General features: G+C 37.9%; 1 protein-coding gene across 1 annotated transcript in view; it reads left to right on the top strand.

Annotated features, from left to right (window-relative positions):
* frem3 (Fras1 related extracellular matrix 3) overlaps positions 1-16,373 on the top strand; it is a 67,521-nt gene that overhangs the window by 25,507 nt on the left and 25,641 nt on the right. Inside the window, exons 3-6 of the mRNA XM_088633116.1 lie at positions 6,842-6,988; positions 8,880-9,110; positions 10,266-10,391; positions 12,115-12,366. Coding sequence (XP_088489242.1) covers positions 6,842-6,988; positions 8,880-9,110; positions 10,266-10,391; positions 12,115-12,366 — 756 coding nt within the window. The remainder of the gene's footprint in view (positions 1-6,841; positions 6,989-8,879; positions 9,111-10,265; positions 10,392-12,114; positions 12,367-16,373) is intronic.

The raw sequence follows: 16,373 nt of genomic DNA, 5'->3' as shown, positions 1-16,373 counted from the left end.
CAAAACAGGCTTGAGGCCTCTTGATGTACCAACCTCTTGATTGTAACTTTTCTTATGATCTTTGTTTCATAAGAATTAACTAATTTATTGATTGTCATTTGATTTCAAATTCATGATCAATTTTTGTTTGCAGATTGTTATGAATTAATATTCATTTATATTCATATTAATTCTCAGAATTGCCAGTTTACAAATCACTGCAGTGGGTTGTTCACAATTTTAGCAAACATACTTTACTATGGACATTGTAAATAAATAGAGCCACAAAAAGACGGGTAGAATAATGAACTTAAAGTCTTTACCTTGATGCTGTGTTTGCATCAACACATTCTAAATTGAAAACAAAGAGGTTTTATTCTAAAATATGTATTGGTACCACTGCTGGTACCCTACTGCTTCAATTCATCATCTGTTGACTCTTTAACAGATGACAAAGATCATATAAATCAACTGTGCTTATTACCTCCTAAATAATTTGGGCTGGCAAAGACAAACATGACAGATGCTTCTTGTATTTTTAGACATAGCTGTTAGGAATATGAGCTCCTTCATGGTTAGATGTTCAGTTAGGCTTACTGCTCTGTGCTTGTAGGGCCGACCTGAATTTAGAGCAAGGAGAAGAAAGTGGGTGACAGCCATAGTAAGTAAGATAAGATCACGTTTTTGGCCATATACAATTTCTTGCATTAGGAATTCATCTTTTCGCATACTCCAACTTGCTCTTCATGAGACACAGACACACAGGGAGAGAAGCTTGGGGTCAGAGCACAGGGTCAGCCATTGTACAACGCCCCTGGAACAGTTGGGGTTAAGGGTCTTGCTCAGGGGCCCAACGGAGTAGGATTCCTCTGCCGGCCACGGGAACCTTCCAGCCACAGGCGCAGATCCTTAGCCACAGAGCCACCGCTCCGCCCCTCATAGTGGAGAAAGCCCACCATCTCTATGCTTATATAGCTAACACTCAATTCAACGTCCACAAAGAAGTGTTGAGGGAAAGGGAGTGAGGGTGCATGGGCTTCTCTATTCATGATTAAAGCTATCAGTTACTCAAGGAAAGCCAAAGTGGGGATTAATGAATTTAATTAATATGTAAACTGAGAAATGAATGCCATAAATGGTGGTTACCTGGAAATAACTAGGAGTTCAGCTCAGAGTTAGATGTAGTTTCCCCAATATTTCTGGCCACTGGCTACTACAAATCGTTCTGGATCATGAATTTGTTGTTGTGGTTGTGACGGCTGAGAGGAAATTAAATGTTCACGATACAGAGGTTCAATGTGTAGAACACAATACGCACTCAAGATTGGACTTGTAGCTATTACCTGTTCTCATTTTAGGGTAAAATTGAGAGTGTGTGGATTGAATTCAACTTCATTAAAGTTAACAGTAACTTTAAAAACTAAAAAATGAAGAGCAATATAATTGTCGTTGGATTTCCATGTGAAAGTTTGCATTTTAAGCAGGTGATTGAAGGGGCCTATTCAAAGCCAAATTGCCTTGTCTCCTTTGTAACTTTTTTGTGTGTTTATGTTTTTTTTTTCAAAGAAGAATTCGTTTGTTGCACACTGTACAAAGTGGTTCACTGCAAGTTTGTATTTTTTCAGAAAAGGTTCCATAAAGTGAGATTTTTTTAAAGGAAGCAATTCATTCGTATGCAATTTCATTATTATGAGGAGCTGAAATCACAGAGAAAAAAATATTCCATCTGGATTTTCTCTAAAAGCTTTGAGATGTCTCTGTTTTCAAATTCAACTTCATTACTTCAGATCGCTTGGTAAATGGGGCCTGTTCAGTTGAGCAGGCCGTGGACTCTGCCATTGCGTAATTATTGACTTTACTGGGTTAAAAGTAGAAGCTGTACTACAGAACTCAAGCAGACATGCAGAGACTGTGAAAGTAACTTATGCAGTTGAGGAAATGTATTAGAAAATCCATTTCAAATCAGATCTATGGTTATCCAGTTTTCGTAAGTGTAGCTTGACCATGTTATGTCTTAGATATTATTAGGCTGTATGTTTAAATATGGGCCAAAGGAAATATCCCGCGACAGTTTTAAGAATATTGAATGTTCTTTTTATCCACGCAGCAGGGTGGTTTTATTTCTGCCTCATGTGAACAGAATGAACAGGATGCTGGCTGATAGTGTCCATTGACAGTCCACACTAAACTAGAACTTTTTTCAAAATGTGTGATTTGAAAAAGAGTATCAACGTGAGCTACTGTGTAAATGATAGGTGGTTCTTGCAAAACTATATAAATAACTGAATTATGTATTTTTTTGTCCATCACTCCTGAATCAGTAGCTATGATTTTAAAAAAAAGTTTCAAAAGAAACAGCTCAACAAAGACTACGTTTATGTTAAAAGCACAGAATTCAGATGTAGCTTTTACAGGAAACATCAAAACTACATAAGAGAAGAGAATGTTTTTTGATAGATTTGACAGCTCCGATTTTAGCTTTTATATTCTTTATTGCTCAGAAAAAGCCAAACTAGTGATCCATTCAGTCAATGAATGTATACATTCAGCTCATAGTTAAATATAATTTCCTAAATTTATCTGCCACTAGCGATTACAAATCATTTTGGATCATGCCTTTGTTGTGGAGTCTGTCATGGCTGAGAGGATATTAAATGTTCACTAAACAGAATTTCAATGTAAAGAACAATGCACTCACTTAAGGTCAGATAATGAACAGGTTATTGTCCTCATTTTAGCAATTAATAGGATTAATTCAAAGTGTGTGGATTTAATTCATACTTCTACTCATTTTTAAAACTCATGTTAATATGCAGGTAGTTTCTATTAAGAGAAAATAAGGCTTCTAGGCATTTACATTTCAGAACACTCTATCATATTAGTTTATCACTGACTGAATTTTATTTACTGTTGCTAAAACATGTGTTAATATTCAATTTTCTCACTTTCGTGGCAATATATGATATGCAGAATCAAAATGCCATTCGTTGAGTGTCAGCTTTCTGTAAAGACCAATTACTTTATAAAATTAATTTGTCAATTTACAAGCCAGAATATGTTCATATCCTGATTTTGGAAAGTAAATATGGTTACAAAAAATAGCTGCTATTGAAAATGTATATACTGTATGTATGCTCTGGGCTTTTTTTATCGCCTATACTCTTAAAGCACAAAAATCCTCAGACAAATACTAAAAAGATGTGCCAAAGATGTGCCAATGGGGAAGATATATTAAAAAGAGTGTGTTTATGCTTTCTACAGAACTTTTTTTCTATCAATTAATTGGTTTTGTTTCATAGAAATTAACAAATCGTGTCATATTTGAATAAGTTTTGTCAAAAGGATCCTTCTAAACAACATTTTAGAATTTTAGATCAGTTTTCCTGTCACTTTTATCTAAAGCAAATTGCTTCTGTACTCTTAAAGAGCATTTTTCCTCATCAATCTGAATGAAGTACATCACTCAAGGACACAGCAGAAATGCCTTTTCCCTGTTATGACCCCTCTTCCTTCAAGTTCTGGAAGACACAGAGTTAGACACTTTTCACATCTCCCAGCATACCTCTTTCCTTCAGGTTCTGTGCTCCTGTGCAGTCAGGAAATCCCAGCACAGCCAGTCCTGGTAGCTACTGGTGCAAAACCAATCAGCGTGGCCTTTCTCCTGGCAACATTCTCAAAGTCATACCGATTTAGAGGCAAATGCCAGAAAGGTCAGGGTGCACTTGTGCTGTCAAACTGGAATGAAGTCATTTTGCTATAGGAAAAGACCTGAAATGATCTCAATTAGTCTTTAGTGCTGGAATTGACTGTGTCAAGAATATCAGGACATATAATGCTGAAGCAACTGGACAGGCATGTGATAGTACGGTGACAGACATGTTCAGAGTAGCTTTAACAGCTGTCTTGTGATTTACAAAAATTGGTGATAGCAATTAGGAAAACTCTGTATCTATGCTCTGACCTTGATCTATGCTGTTATACTGACATGGATGAATGAACTGAGCCTTTTTAGTCTTGAACAGAAATGACTGTGAGGCGACTTGATAAAAATAACTTAGATCATCAACGGCATTGACAAAGTCAATGCAATGAAATTCTTCAAAGTGTACAGGGAAACATGAACCAGAGGACACAAGTGGAAACTATCTGGAAGTGCATTTAAAACTGAGAAAGGGCTGTATTTCTTTACCCAAAGGGCAGTGGGAGTATGGAACAAACTACTCAGCAGTGGGGTTGATACTTTGGCTTCCTTCAAGAAATGACTGGATGAGATCCTTGGGTCAATAAACTACTAACTACCAAATGGGCCAGACTGACTGAATGGCCTCCTTTCATTTGTCACCTTTCTTACTGTATGTTCTTCTATTCTTATCTCTTATCTCTTTAACTGAACAAAGTAAGACATCACTTCAAAATGCTCTTTATTGATAAATAAATGATGAATGTCCTTTAAAACATCATTTTAAACTGAATTCAGTTCTGGTTTTAGACATCAAATGCTAAACCAAGAGTGCACTAAACGTGAATGTTGCCTTACTGCAGTATATTTATCTTTTAGAGTTTGATTGATTGGTCCTCTCAGCATTTTGGAAAAATTGCTCGCCTGATTAAAGTTAATCTGCAGATATTTGAGGACATAGCTTCCTATCTACCATGATTTATTACACTACTCAGTGCCATCTTGCAAATTAATAAACAGTATAGTAGTTTTATCAAATTGAACCTCTTAAGAGCAGCTACTGTTTCGGAGCACAAGCTGAAAGTATCCACCTTTTGATCTGTGCACATTTTCAGTTATATATGATTAAACAATGTCTGCCTGATGGTTGCCCTTTTTATGATTGCCACATCATGTTATGTTATTTACACCTTATTTATGTGTTCTTTCTTTTCACAGCTTAATTTTCTGTACAATAATGATGTCAACCTCTTAACCCAATCAGTTTAATAAATGACAATTTGTTCTCAGTTGTCTTAATTTAATCATTCATTTTAAAAATGAATATTTACAAATTAGTCAAAAAATATAAATCTGTATTTATCGGAACAATTACAGTATATGCACTACTGTATAAAGATACTATTCAGGAGTACCCCAGCAGTGGGTTCAGTCTAGTTTTAGCAGGGTTTCTAAAAGAACTCATTCCTATTTACAGGGACTCCAGTGAGTATTTGAAAAACTTGGTAAGCAGATTATCACTAGGGCCTCTTACTGTTCAGTTTCCTGGGGTCCCAGGTGACACAGCCACATTTCTGGGCCACAGAGTTAATTGAGCCTGCACAGAGCCCTTCCCTCAAGCTGCTGAGGCAGTCTGGGCTAGTGACAGCAGTATGACACCTGTAACTTCTCTGGGCTGTGCTGCCTCCATTAGAGCCACCCCTCACACTCTTAATCATCAGGCCTCTCACAACTGACGCTCAGGAATTAAGATCTATTAGTGCTGTACGGTAATGTAGCAGGCTTTTTTTTAAAGAAAACTCAGACCACCTAACTCTTTCAGCATGTGACTCATTAAGTCTCAGCTCAAGTCTCTTTCCATCTAGTCTGGAACTCATTCTCCGGTTCAGAGGTGAAAAGTGTTACACTTAAAACATCCAGACACGGCCCATGACTGCCTGGGTGGTGCTTAATACAAGGAAATTAAACCTTGTACAGTTTGAACTTCAAAATCAAAACTCAAAAAAGAAACAAATAATTTGTATTTCCAATGGCAAGTAACATAATTGCTCTTTGAGCTTCACTAAACAATCAATTCTGAAAAGCAAACAAAAGCAAGTTTGTTGATGCTGCGAGAAAAGATTTGTTGCGTTAAAAATCATTGTGTGAGATCAGATGTGTTCTAAAAAATGTGCTGTTTGAGTGGGATAAGAAAATGTATTGTAACAGTTTACTCACTTTAGATATGTGTGGCCTGCTCTTTTGGCCTAGCAGAGTTGTCTGATGTCTAGGGAGCAGCGCTATATATGAATTTGAACCTGTAGGCAGCTGCGATCAAATCCCAGCAGGGGCAAATTAGAGGGTCAAACATTACATAGAGCACTTTTCTATTTAAGATATGTTTTTAAATTTGCTTTCAGCTCTTAAATGGACACATGGGATTTGTAACTGATATCCACGTTGTACCAGTTTCTGTTTTTTTTTTAACTGCTCTCTTAAAGTAGTGTTGCATGAAATGTAAGCACTTGGACCTCTGCAGAAGAAAAATAAAATCTGTTGGAGTGTAATACCGGGTCACTCCCATCCGTGATCACTTATTAAGAGCTGTTTAATTAAAAATTAAGGAAACCAAGTTGAGGAGAGGCTGCTTAAAGTTGACAGAAACCATACCCAGAAAGTTTGGTATTTTGGAAATTCAGGGCTGGGAGCACAAACATGTTGACCACAAGTCTAAACAAGCACGCAGATCAATTAAAGTAATCAATCAGACTGGAGATTTAGCGCTCCAGTAGTCAGCATTCCTTCAGGTACAGGGCTGGGATCCACTAGTGAAGAGGTTCAACTAAGAAACTGCATCCAAGATGCAATGGATCAAGTAGAGGTTAACGGTAATGCTGAAAAGTAAAAAGAAGAAAAAACAGTGTTTCGGTGGTGGCCACTTCTTTATTAGTGTGCTGGCATTCACACAGTACTGTTCATACTGTAGTATCGACCTGAATTAAGACCTTATATAAATGTATCTTCTTCTATATATTTCCATGTTATATTGTTTCATGAATTATAAAATACATAAAAACTAAATTGAAAAAAAGTGTCTCGATGCGTGAAAACAACCAGTGTGCCCTTTGAAACACTGTATTGGTCATGCTCATGTTGTAAAAGATCTCTGGATGTTTTCCCATGAGTTTCTGTTTCACCATACAGGGGGTAACAAGCTGAAGAACCAGCCATTCCGACTCAACTGGGCTTGGATTTCTTTGGAGAGGGAGTTCTACCTGGTGGATGAGGACTCCAAATTTCTGGACATTACCTTGAAACGCAGAGGATACTTAGGAGAGACATCTTTTGTCAGTGAGTGTCCATTAGCATGGATTACACAAAACAGCTTCAGGATCTCCAGTGTTTCCTTTCCTATTTCCTCTTGTTTGTTTTGTGTGTTTTCATGGGTTATGGACGTTGCTCCTATCTTTTCAAGTTTATTTCCTTTTTTTAATGGCACAACCCTGGAATTCAAGTGAAATTAAATGAAATGGTTATTTTTTTGGAATACAATAAAGATCAGAATCTACTAAATATACAGGTATACTAAATATACTAAATATGCAAACTACTTAAAGCAGGAGGAAGTTGTTGGATGGTCAGTACAAGAGTTCTAGTTTTTGTCCCTTGATTTACAGTGTTCATTAATAAATATCCCATGTTCCTTCACTTCTCCTCACAATATTAAGGTACCTATAAGAAATATTTCTGAGTAAATGCATAAAAAATCCCCAAGGCCATTGATGAAGTAGTGTTATAAATATTAGCATTTTAACCCTGGGTAGGAGTGGTGACAAAATGACAATATTTTCTACTTCAGCCCCCTTTTTGTTACCAAAAAAGGACTAATTTAAAAGTAGTCTCAGCTTCTTCCCACAATGAAAAATCCAAAGAGGCAAGATAAGAGTGACTTAAATTGTTTGAATATCAGACTCAAGGCGTTGTCTACACTACGCTGTTTTTTCTTCAGGTGTCTGAATAGGAATTTATCCTTAAAGACTTGATTAAGGACAAAGGGACACTCAATCAAACTTTCATCGAAGAGTCTCGAACTCTTGTACATATACAATGCACGCCTTGCATGCCCCACAACAAGGCCTCGGACATTTAAAAGTTCTTATCATATCTGTCCTTCAGAGAAACTGATTTGTCACAGTTGTGTGTTGCTTGCCTGATGGCTTCTACCAGTTAAAAGTTCATTTGATTCCAGGAGTAGATAATGCAGTTTACAGAGGTCAGCCAAAGCAAAATCAGCACTGACAGTTCATTTTTCAATCGCAAAATTCAAGCACATAATTCCTTTTTCTTCAAGCAGCATATATTTTTTCAGAATTTTAGCAAGGTAGAGCCTAACTCACATTTGGACAGGTGACCGAACAAAAAATATATATTTCTTAATTCTGTCAAAGAATAATATAAAACAATGCCCAATTATCAAATTGTTGATTTAAACAGCTTGAAGAATTAATGTGTTAAAGGCTGAAGGCTTTCGTTTGAAGTGAGTCAGTTTACTGCCAGCGGGCAGCCTTGAACACCAACCCAACCACACCATTCTACTGAAGAGCTGAGCTTCTGCCTGCCATGTGTCCTAGAGAAGAAATTGGTGCTAAAATTATATTGTCCTTGAAATAGATAAATTACAGAACAAAGGTTCTTTATTTTAACCTCGGGGAGGTAAACTGACACACTGGCCTTCATTACCAAATAATCCTTTATAAAGAAACATGCATTCCGGTTTCTGCTTTGAAATTCTTTAGTCAATTTCAAATAAAAATAAAACATACTTTAGGATAAAATTAAATTGTTCTTATGTTTCAGATACTATATACTGCATATATCCTTTCCATTTCGGTCGAAGACCCACTTTACTGAGTGCACAATAAAATTATTATTACTAACACTAACAGCCTGAGATATGATTCCTTCTCAGTGCGTTGTAACACTTAGTCTCTTTGTTTTTAGAAAAAAAACATTAATGCTCTGATCCTCTTAAGCAAGTTTATTCACTAATATTTCTGTTATATAAACTGCTGCTAAAGCACCTAGAATTAAAAATAACTACATATTTTTTATGTTTAACACCTCAGTACAAAGGAAGGATAATTCTTCCTTCAGCACTGAAAAATATCGCTCATCTGTCGGTGATCTTATTCCATTCTCAGTAAAACTGCTTTCAGTGATCATGTTTTTTTTGTCAAATAAGGTATTGGCACAAAGGATGGCACTGCAGAGAAGGACAAGGATTTCAGGGGGAAAGCCCAGAAGCAGGTGCAGTTTAACCCTGGTCAGAGTTCGGCCACGTGGCGAGTCAAAATCCTCACCGACCAGGAATATGAGACGTCGGAAACCTTTCAGATTGTCCTGTCCGATCCTGTCATGGCAGTACTGGAGTTCCCCGAAGCCGCCACTGTGGAGATTGTGGATCCTGGCGATGGTACTGTGGTCAACTTTGTCACTAACTGAGATATTATATACTGAATATTGTAGCCTACTTGCAGGGTAATGTACTGTATGTCTCATCCACATCCACATCATTGTACATGTCCTCAGATAAAAGGTTCCTGTGATCACACAGAAACTCTAGATTTGTATATGCATGTCCCAGTGCAAACAGTGATTTCTACAATGCATGGAAGACTTCAAATGGATATTAAAAGTCAGAAAGAGGATTGCATCTTACATTTTAAACTATTGAATACATTTTAATTATTGAGCACATTATACGTGCTTTTGTAAAAAACATTTGTAAAAAATCCTGTTCCTGAGCACGTGTGAGCTCTTATCTGCTAAAGACAGATTAAAGACACTAGTGTGATGTAAAGTCTTCTTGCTCCGCCATGGCCCTTCAGAGTTTGTATGTCACAGCATGAGCAGGAGCAACAAACTGCTTTCAATAGATAATCTGAGGGATTTTTTTTTTGCATTATTTGTGTTCAGAATTGCATTCCCATGCTTTTTAGAAGTCCTTCACAACCCATTGAAGTAAGAATGTTAAAATAGGCCTGAATGCTTCTGAATGAAACTGCGATCTCCTGTGCTCTGCCTGTGTTTCTCCAGTACATCTCTGATTAGGCCTGGATGTAGTTTGATATTTTTGTTCTCTTTAGCAGAAAATACAATTCCTGGACCTCCGTTTAGTTAGAGCTAGTTCATTTTGGTCAATCCTCTAATTCTTGTTTTTCAAACCTTTTTTATGGCTCGAGCAGGTTGAGACTTGTTTTGTGGCAGCAAAAGGATCTGAAAAGCTTTCCTACCTGCCTAGTGTGTCAGTGTTAATCCTGGGGCTCGAGTTCATCAGCTAACAACCAGGATGTGCACAGCATGCTCCTCATTCCTCCACTGTGACCTGTTTTGTCGCTACCTGAACGTGAATAAAAACCCATCTCTCAGGTCTCACTCACAAAGATGAGTGAATCTATCATCTCACTTCACACTGGTTTGTTTTGGGATGTACTTATGTTTTTGGTTTTATTGCTGGTTTGCTCCATCTGGTCTTAGATGCAAATTACACGTGCAAGAAATATTCCAAATGGCACTTGGCATTTAAAATCTGTTAGATACTATAGTAGCCTTTCTTTATGTTCTACAGAATCCACTGTCTTCATCCCTCAGTCAGAATATAAGATTGAAGAGGACATTGGTGAGCTGTTGATTCCAGTCAGGAGGTCTGGAGATGTCAGTCAAGAGCTGATGGTCATCTGCTCTACACAGCAAGGTGAGACAGCAGCTGACAGATTGTTTGGTCACAGCTAGACTTTGAAAAGCAAAAAAGCAAAAATAAATATTGACACACCGGTGCTGTCTATACTCAACTTCATAGACAAAGAGGAAGAATTAGTCGGCCTGGCCAAATAGCCTGCGGTAGGTCTCATCTTCTTCTATTTGTGTTTTCCAGAAGTAAAAACTCCAAAGTAAGCAAGAGTTCAGAGAATGAAGAAAGTCACAGTTTAAATTTTGTCAGTGCGATGCTGATGGCAGTTAGCAGGAATATGCTGTGCCCTGCAGTTTAAAGAGTACATCCATAAACATTGATTTACATCTGCTATTGCCAATGTATAGTACAGGTGACAGCAACACTGTGAGTGGAAAAATTACCTGATATAATATTGAGTGTTTTGAAAGGACTTGTGCGCTTTCTGCTAGATTTTATTCTCTTTCTCCCTGTACCCGGGTCATAACACTGAGTCTAGCTGATTATGTATAGGGAGTCCACATTTAGGGAGTTACAAAATTGAAAAACAGATCACCAGTCCAAATGGAAAAGCAAAAACATGAGGCATACTGTATATAAAATCAAACCTCTCTTACTGCTCCTGTGTTGTACTTAATTATAAAACCCCTGTTTTTAAATATATTGCCAGCTCACAAAAGCAAAACTAACAGTTTCTGCACATTGCTAGTTTGGTAATACAATTTAAGTATAGTACCCTGTTTTAACCCTGGTGAAGCACAGTACCCTTTCTCCAATCAACAAATACAAATTCAGCAAGAAAGGGCAGTCAGATTGCACCTGCCTATACTGGAGGTGGGGCCCCTGATTTCCTGGTGCCCAGTTTTGGCAAGTTAACTTTTAAGGGATGTCAGCTCTTTACATGAGACACTGAATGTTAGGGATTAATTCTGCCATCAGCAGAGATGTCTTGGGCTGTATTCTACATTTTGGAAAGATTGTTCAAGTGTTCAATGGTAGATCTCTTGATCGGCTTTGGTGTGCTGCATCAGCACAAATTGTTAATGCATTGTTAGTATATATCATTAAACAAACGGCTTCATGATAAGTGCACTGTTAACACTGTTGCCACTAAGCATTAGAGTCCTGACTTCAGCTCTGCCCCAGGGTGCTTTCTGTGGGGAGTTCTCTCTCATATTCATCAGGATTTCTTCCAGGTGCCCACGTTTCCTCCCACCTCCTAATGACATAATGGTTATATTTATTGATGTGATGTCTCTGATTTTTCCCTGGATGTGTTTCCTGCTTTACACTCCATGCTTCCATGATAGGCTCCTGGTTGCTGCAAACATATCAGGAATAAGTGGCTTTCTGGTAACGGATAGGTGTATATTAAGTCATCTGTGCCTTTAAATTTACAAATATAAAATAAAAGTATAATAATTAATAATCCTTATACTGTAGTTATACAACACAACAGTGGTAACAGAACCATACCACTATAACATACCACTGTTACAGCAAACTGAGCAGTGATATGTGAAATTCCCTCCTATTATTCTGGGTTTTTACTGATACCCATGTCATCTAAATACATGAAAAAAAGTTTTTTTTTGTAATTGTGCTGCTACATTTGATTTTGACACTTCAACAGATTGTTATCCTTCAGGACCTAAATGGTTGAAAGTAGTTCCTCTCGCCCTGCTGTAAATGTTCTTGTGTACAGTACAGTCTGTAGATTGTAGTCCCTCACTGTGGCTTCCTTCAGGCAGCGCCTTGGGCACCGTTCCCAGCACTGTGCTGTCGTACTCCGACTACATCAGCCGCCCTGAGGACCACACCAGCGTGCTGCGCTTCGACAAGGACGAGCGCGAGAAGCCCTGCCGCGTGATCATCATAGACGACTCTCTGTACGAGGAGGAGGAGGCCTTCAACGTCACCCTCAGTATGCCCATGGGTGGGCAGGTGGGCCTTCAATACCCCAGCACCAGGGTGGTCATCCTGGCAGACAGCGACGATGGTGAGTAAGACACAGCCGCTCAGGTACTGGTGGCTTTTATTTTCCAGTCTTTCTAGCATTTTCCTAGAAAGACTTGTAGAGAATATTGGTAGATGAGCAGCATAGTATTGCTTCTGTTGTTTAATTAGGTGTATTTTGGATCTATTGTATATCTGGTATGTCTATATACAGGATTAGTCAAAATGCTGTCGACAACTTTGACAGTTTATTACAGATTAATTACATGGGTTACTGTGTCAAAAAAGCTTTCAAACGAAAGCATACATATCAAACTTTCTAACAGTTATAGTACCTTACAATCCTTCACCATCTGTGGAGAAGAAAACAAAACTTTAGTAAAATAATGCTCAAAATGCTCAGAAAATTAGGGACCTGGGTTAGCCTGCTAGCTTTGTTTTTTGTTTTTTCATTTGTCTTGATCACATACTGTACGTCCAAGATTTCGAGCACTGTTTTCCAGTGCAGGTGGCTGGCTAGTCCCGGCCAACTGTGCTATTTTATCTTGTGACCATCTGAGGTTCACAGCTGAGGCTGCTCGAGTTATATCTGGGGCTTCAGGAATGATGGCAGCTGCGAGGCGCCCGTTTCTCCTGTGATCCTCCAGGCTTCCGGTGTGACTCGGGTCCTGCACTCCTTGAAAAGCATTTCGGACTGGAGGTCCGCTGGCAGACGGCGGGCCGTGTTGCAGCGCTGTTAACACAAAAACAAAAATATCTCGCTGGATTCTTTAAGTGTGAACTCTGACCTTCTTAACTCATGTCTTCCTGCTGAGACAACTGAGAAAGAGTCTGCTAGCCAAAGGATGACGCCTCGACAGGCATACTGTACAGTATGCCATTTTCCATAATACTCCAACGTGTTATGCCACGTATTTTGCCTGTCCTCACCTGTTTTATATTTCTGAAGTTATCATTCACAAAATGACACTTGCATTTAACTGTTTAAGTGTTACATTTATGAAAATTTGCTGAATGCATAATGCCTTTCTGTAAGCTTAAGTGATTTGCCAAATCATTTGTGATTGGTTTTACAGGAGCTTATCAAATAGAAGTCCATTATGCCTTTGCCCTTCTCAATTTTCATTTTAGGAGGCTCTTTGGATGTGAAGAGCTTGACATTATTATACGTGCATTTTGTATTTCCTCAATTTAAAAGCCCTCTGGGCACGATTTATTGACTGCTGTTCAGGTTATATGAAGAGTAAAGAGGACAGAATGACTAAGTCTCATTAATTAAGGGTTGTGAACTTTTTTTGTGCCACACTATTGAATGAACAGGCCATACCTCATTCTCCTTCTAAAACAGGATGAAGGAATGAAAGAGGATTAAGCCTAACCGTTATTCAGGAAGCATTTTATGAAGAGTTTTCAACTTTCAGAATAATGAAACAGATCTACTTAACAGATTAGCTGTTTTACAAATCTCACCGTCCTCCTGAAATACAAGATCCAAAATGCCTAAATACAACAGGTACTCACATGAACAAATAAAAGCAGAGAGCCTGTATTAAAGTAACAGCTTTACCTTAAAAAGAATTACTACATTTCAGAATAGTTTAAAAATGCACTTTCTCTATCCTTGTTCACAGTGCAATAGTTCACATATGAACCTTCAACGTTGTAAAATGTATAATTTTACAATCCTTAGACCCGTCTCCCTCTTCAGAATGTATTCAAACAAATGAAACAACATTTGGCTTCATTACAAAATTTTCCTTTTACAAAACAGGTACTTATTATCTTCAAAGGTTTCTACGCTGCTAGAAACAGTTGCTTCCTACATCCTAGTTTGACCTTCATTTGCTATAGTTCTTGTTCCTACAGGTATTGGTTTGTGTGTTGATATACTGTACTGTACAGACAGTAAACTATATAAATTACTAATCCTTAGCATGAATTAAAGGAGACTTAAATTCATACTATGTTAACTAACCATGTGGTAATTATTATAGTACATAGTGTAGTGGTGAACATTTGCTGACCTCACTTACATAGGACTTCAGATGGGTCAGTAGAAACAGGATTGGGTCAAATGATTTATTCTTAGAAAATAGTACTCCTTACTTAGACTCTCCAGCAAAAGTCATTTCTCTAAAGTACTTCCTGTGGCTGTTCCTAAAATATATGCTTTCAGCTGTATTTGTTATGAGGGATTTAACTTTGCACTAGACTCTTTGAAGTTTTGTTTCATGGAGTATCTGCCCTGTGATGTTTGCCCTTCATCTCTAGATGAAAAATCCTTAATTGGGATGCTCTTCGAGGTGTGTCTCGTGTAGAATGTGTGGGGTTGAGTGTAGGGGATTTTTCTTCTGGTGCTTATAATTAAGAAAAACGTATTAAAAGAATTATTCTTTTCTGTTGAAACATTTTCCAAATAAGATTGAATTGGAGTGTGTCTCTTCTCTCTATACACAACAGATTTTTTCTCTTAGTGCTTTTTAAAAACTGTCTTTTGGATTTTATTTGTTTTTTTATTTTAGAAAGTGGGACAGTGGTTAGCATTGCACTACAATAGGGCACCTGGTTCAGTTCCAGACCTGGGGTGTTATCTGCTTGGAGTTTGTATGTTCTCCTTGTGTTTGCGTGGGTTTCCTCTGGATGCTCCGGTTTTCTTCCACTGTCAAAAGACATGCTGGTAGGTTAATTAACTTTGGGAAAAACTCGACTAGATATGGATATGTGTGTGTGTCTGTGTCTTCCCTGTGGTGAACTGGTGTCTCGTCCAGGGTGTAGCCTACCTTGACTTTTGCTTGCTAGGATAGGCTCTGGCTCCCCTGCGACCCTGAATTGGATAAAGCTGTTACAAAATGGATGGAAGAATGGAATTTGTCCAACATGCCCTAATGGGCTTCCAGAATGAAAGGCAACCGTTTTGTCTGTTTCTGAAAAGTTGGAGGATTGTATAGAGGAGGAAGAGCGAAGCAGTGTTTTTTATTTGATGTGGTGCCTAAGACAGTTGACAGATTACATCTTGTTTACTGATAAATACAACATGTAGGTTTTATCTAATTTTCAAAGTGTGTGGTGATCTTAAGCCTATGATTAGAAAGACAGCCTTAAAGAGTGCTTTGAGACCTCTTTGTTTGAAAACCCCAGGCATCCTAATTGAGTTGGAAATTTTTAAGGTAAAACCAAACTTTCAAGGTAGTTGTGCAATAGTCCACAGTCACAGACCCTTTCTTGTGAAAGATCACCTTCGTAAATTTGCATATAGTGCTATTTTTTTGCAGTTCTAGTATTTCTATACCACTTGCATTATATCTGTCATGCAGTGTTCTTTACCATCATCCACTGTGCAGAAGAATACAGTGTCCGTTACAGTGAGCTTACCACAAAATATTTTAGAAACTATTTATAATATAGCTGATAGCTACAGTATGTCACAAATATTGTATTGTTGTATATACATTATTGCTTGAGAAAAAGACAACAACAAGCAACAGGTAGAAATATGAAGAGTAGGAAAAACCTTGAAAAAATAAAATAGATTGATAGATAAGACTTTATTGATCCTGAAGGGAAATTGATGAATTGTTGAATAAAATGGTTGAACACTGGCCTTAGTAGAATGCCCATATCTGATGGCCAGGAATTTGGGTTATAAAGTAGATCAGACTGCATTTTAAGATCACAGGACAATTCCTGTAGGTCTTCAGTCCATGACTATGGGTCTATGCAACGAGGTTGAAACAGAAAAAAGAAGAAATCAATGAATGTCATATAACAAGTTCACAGACTGCAGTTTAGTTTCTTTATTTGTGCAGTGTATGCTACACTTTAATCTATAATTAGTTTTCCGTTCATGTGAATTTGATACAAGGTGATGTCTGGTCATTGGCAACAATTTAGGAATTTCGCTAAGAAAAATTTGGATTTGCTACCATGAGACACTGGGACCACTGCATTGTAAAGAATTGTTGAAAGGGCTGATAACAACTGGGAATGGAGTATGCACATGAGACTACCCCAAGTCAACTGAGACCAGAGTGCAGCACGGCAATATGACTC

This window comes from Lepisosteus platostomus, chromosome 1 (genome assembly GCF_059453375.1).
Source record: "Lepisosteus platostomus isolate fLepPlt1 chromosome 1, fLepPlt1.hap1, whole genome shotgun sequence".
In the NCBI taxonomy this organism is placed as follows: Eukaryota; Metazoa; Chordata; class Actinopteri; order Semionotiformes; family Lepisosteidae; genus Lepisosteus; species Lepisosteus platostomus.
The sequence above is the reverse complement of the archived record's forward strand: the minus strand, read 5'-3'. Positions and strand labels throughout refer to the sequence as shown.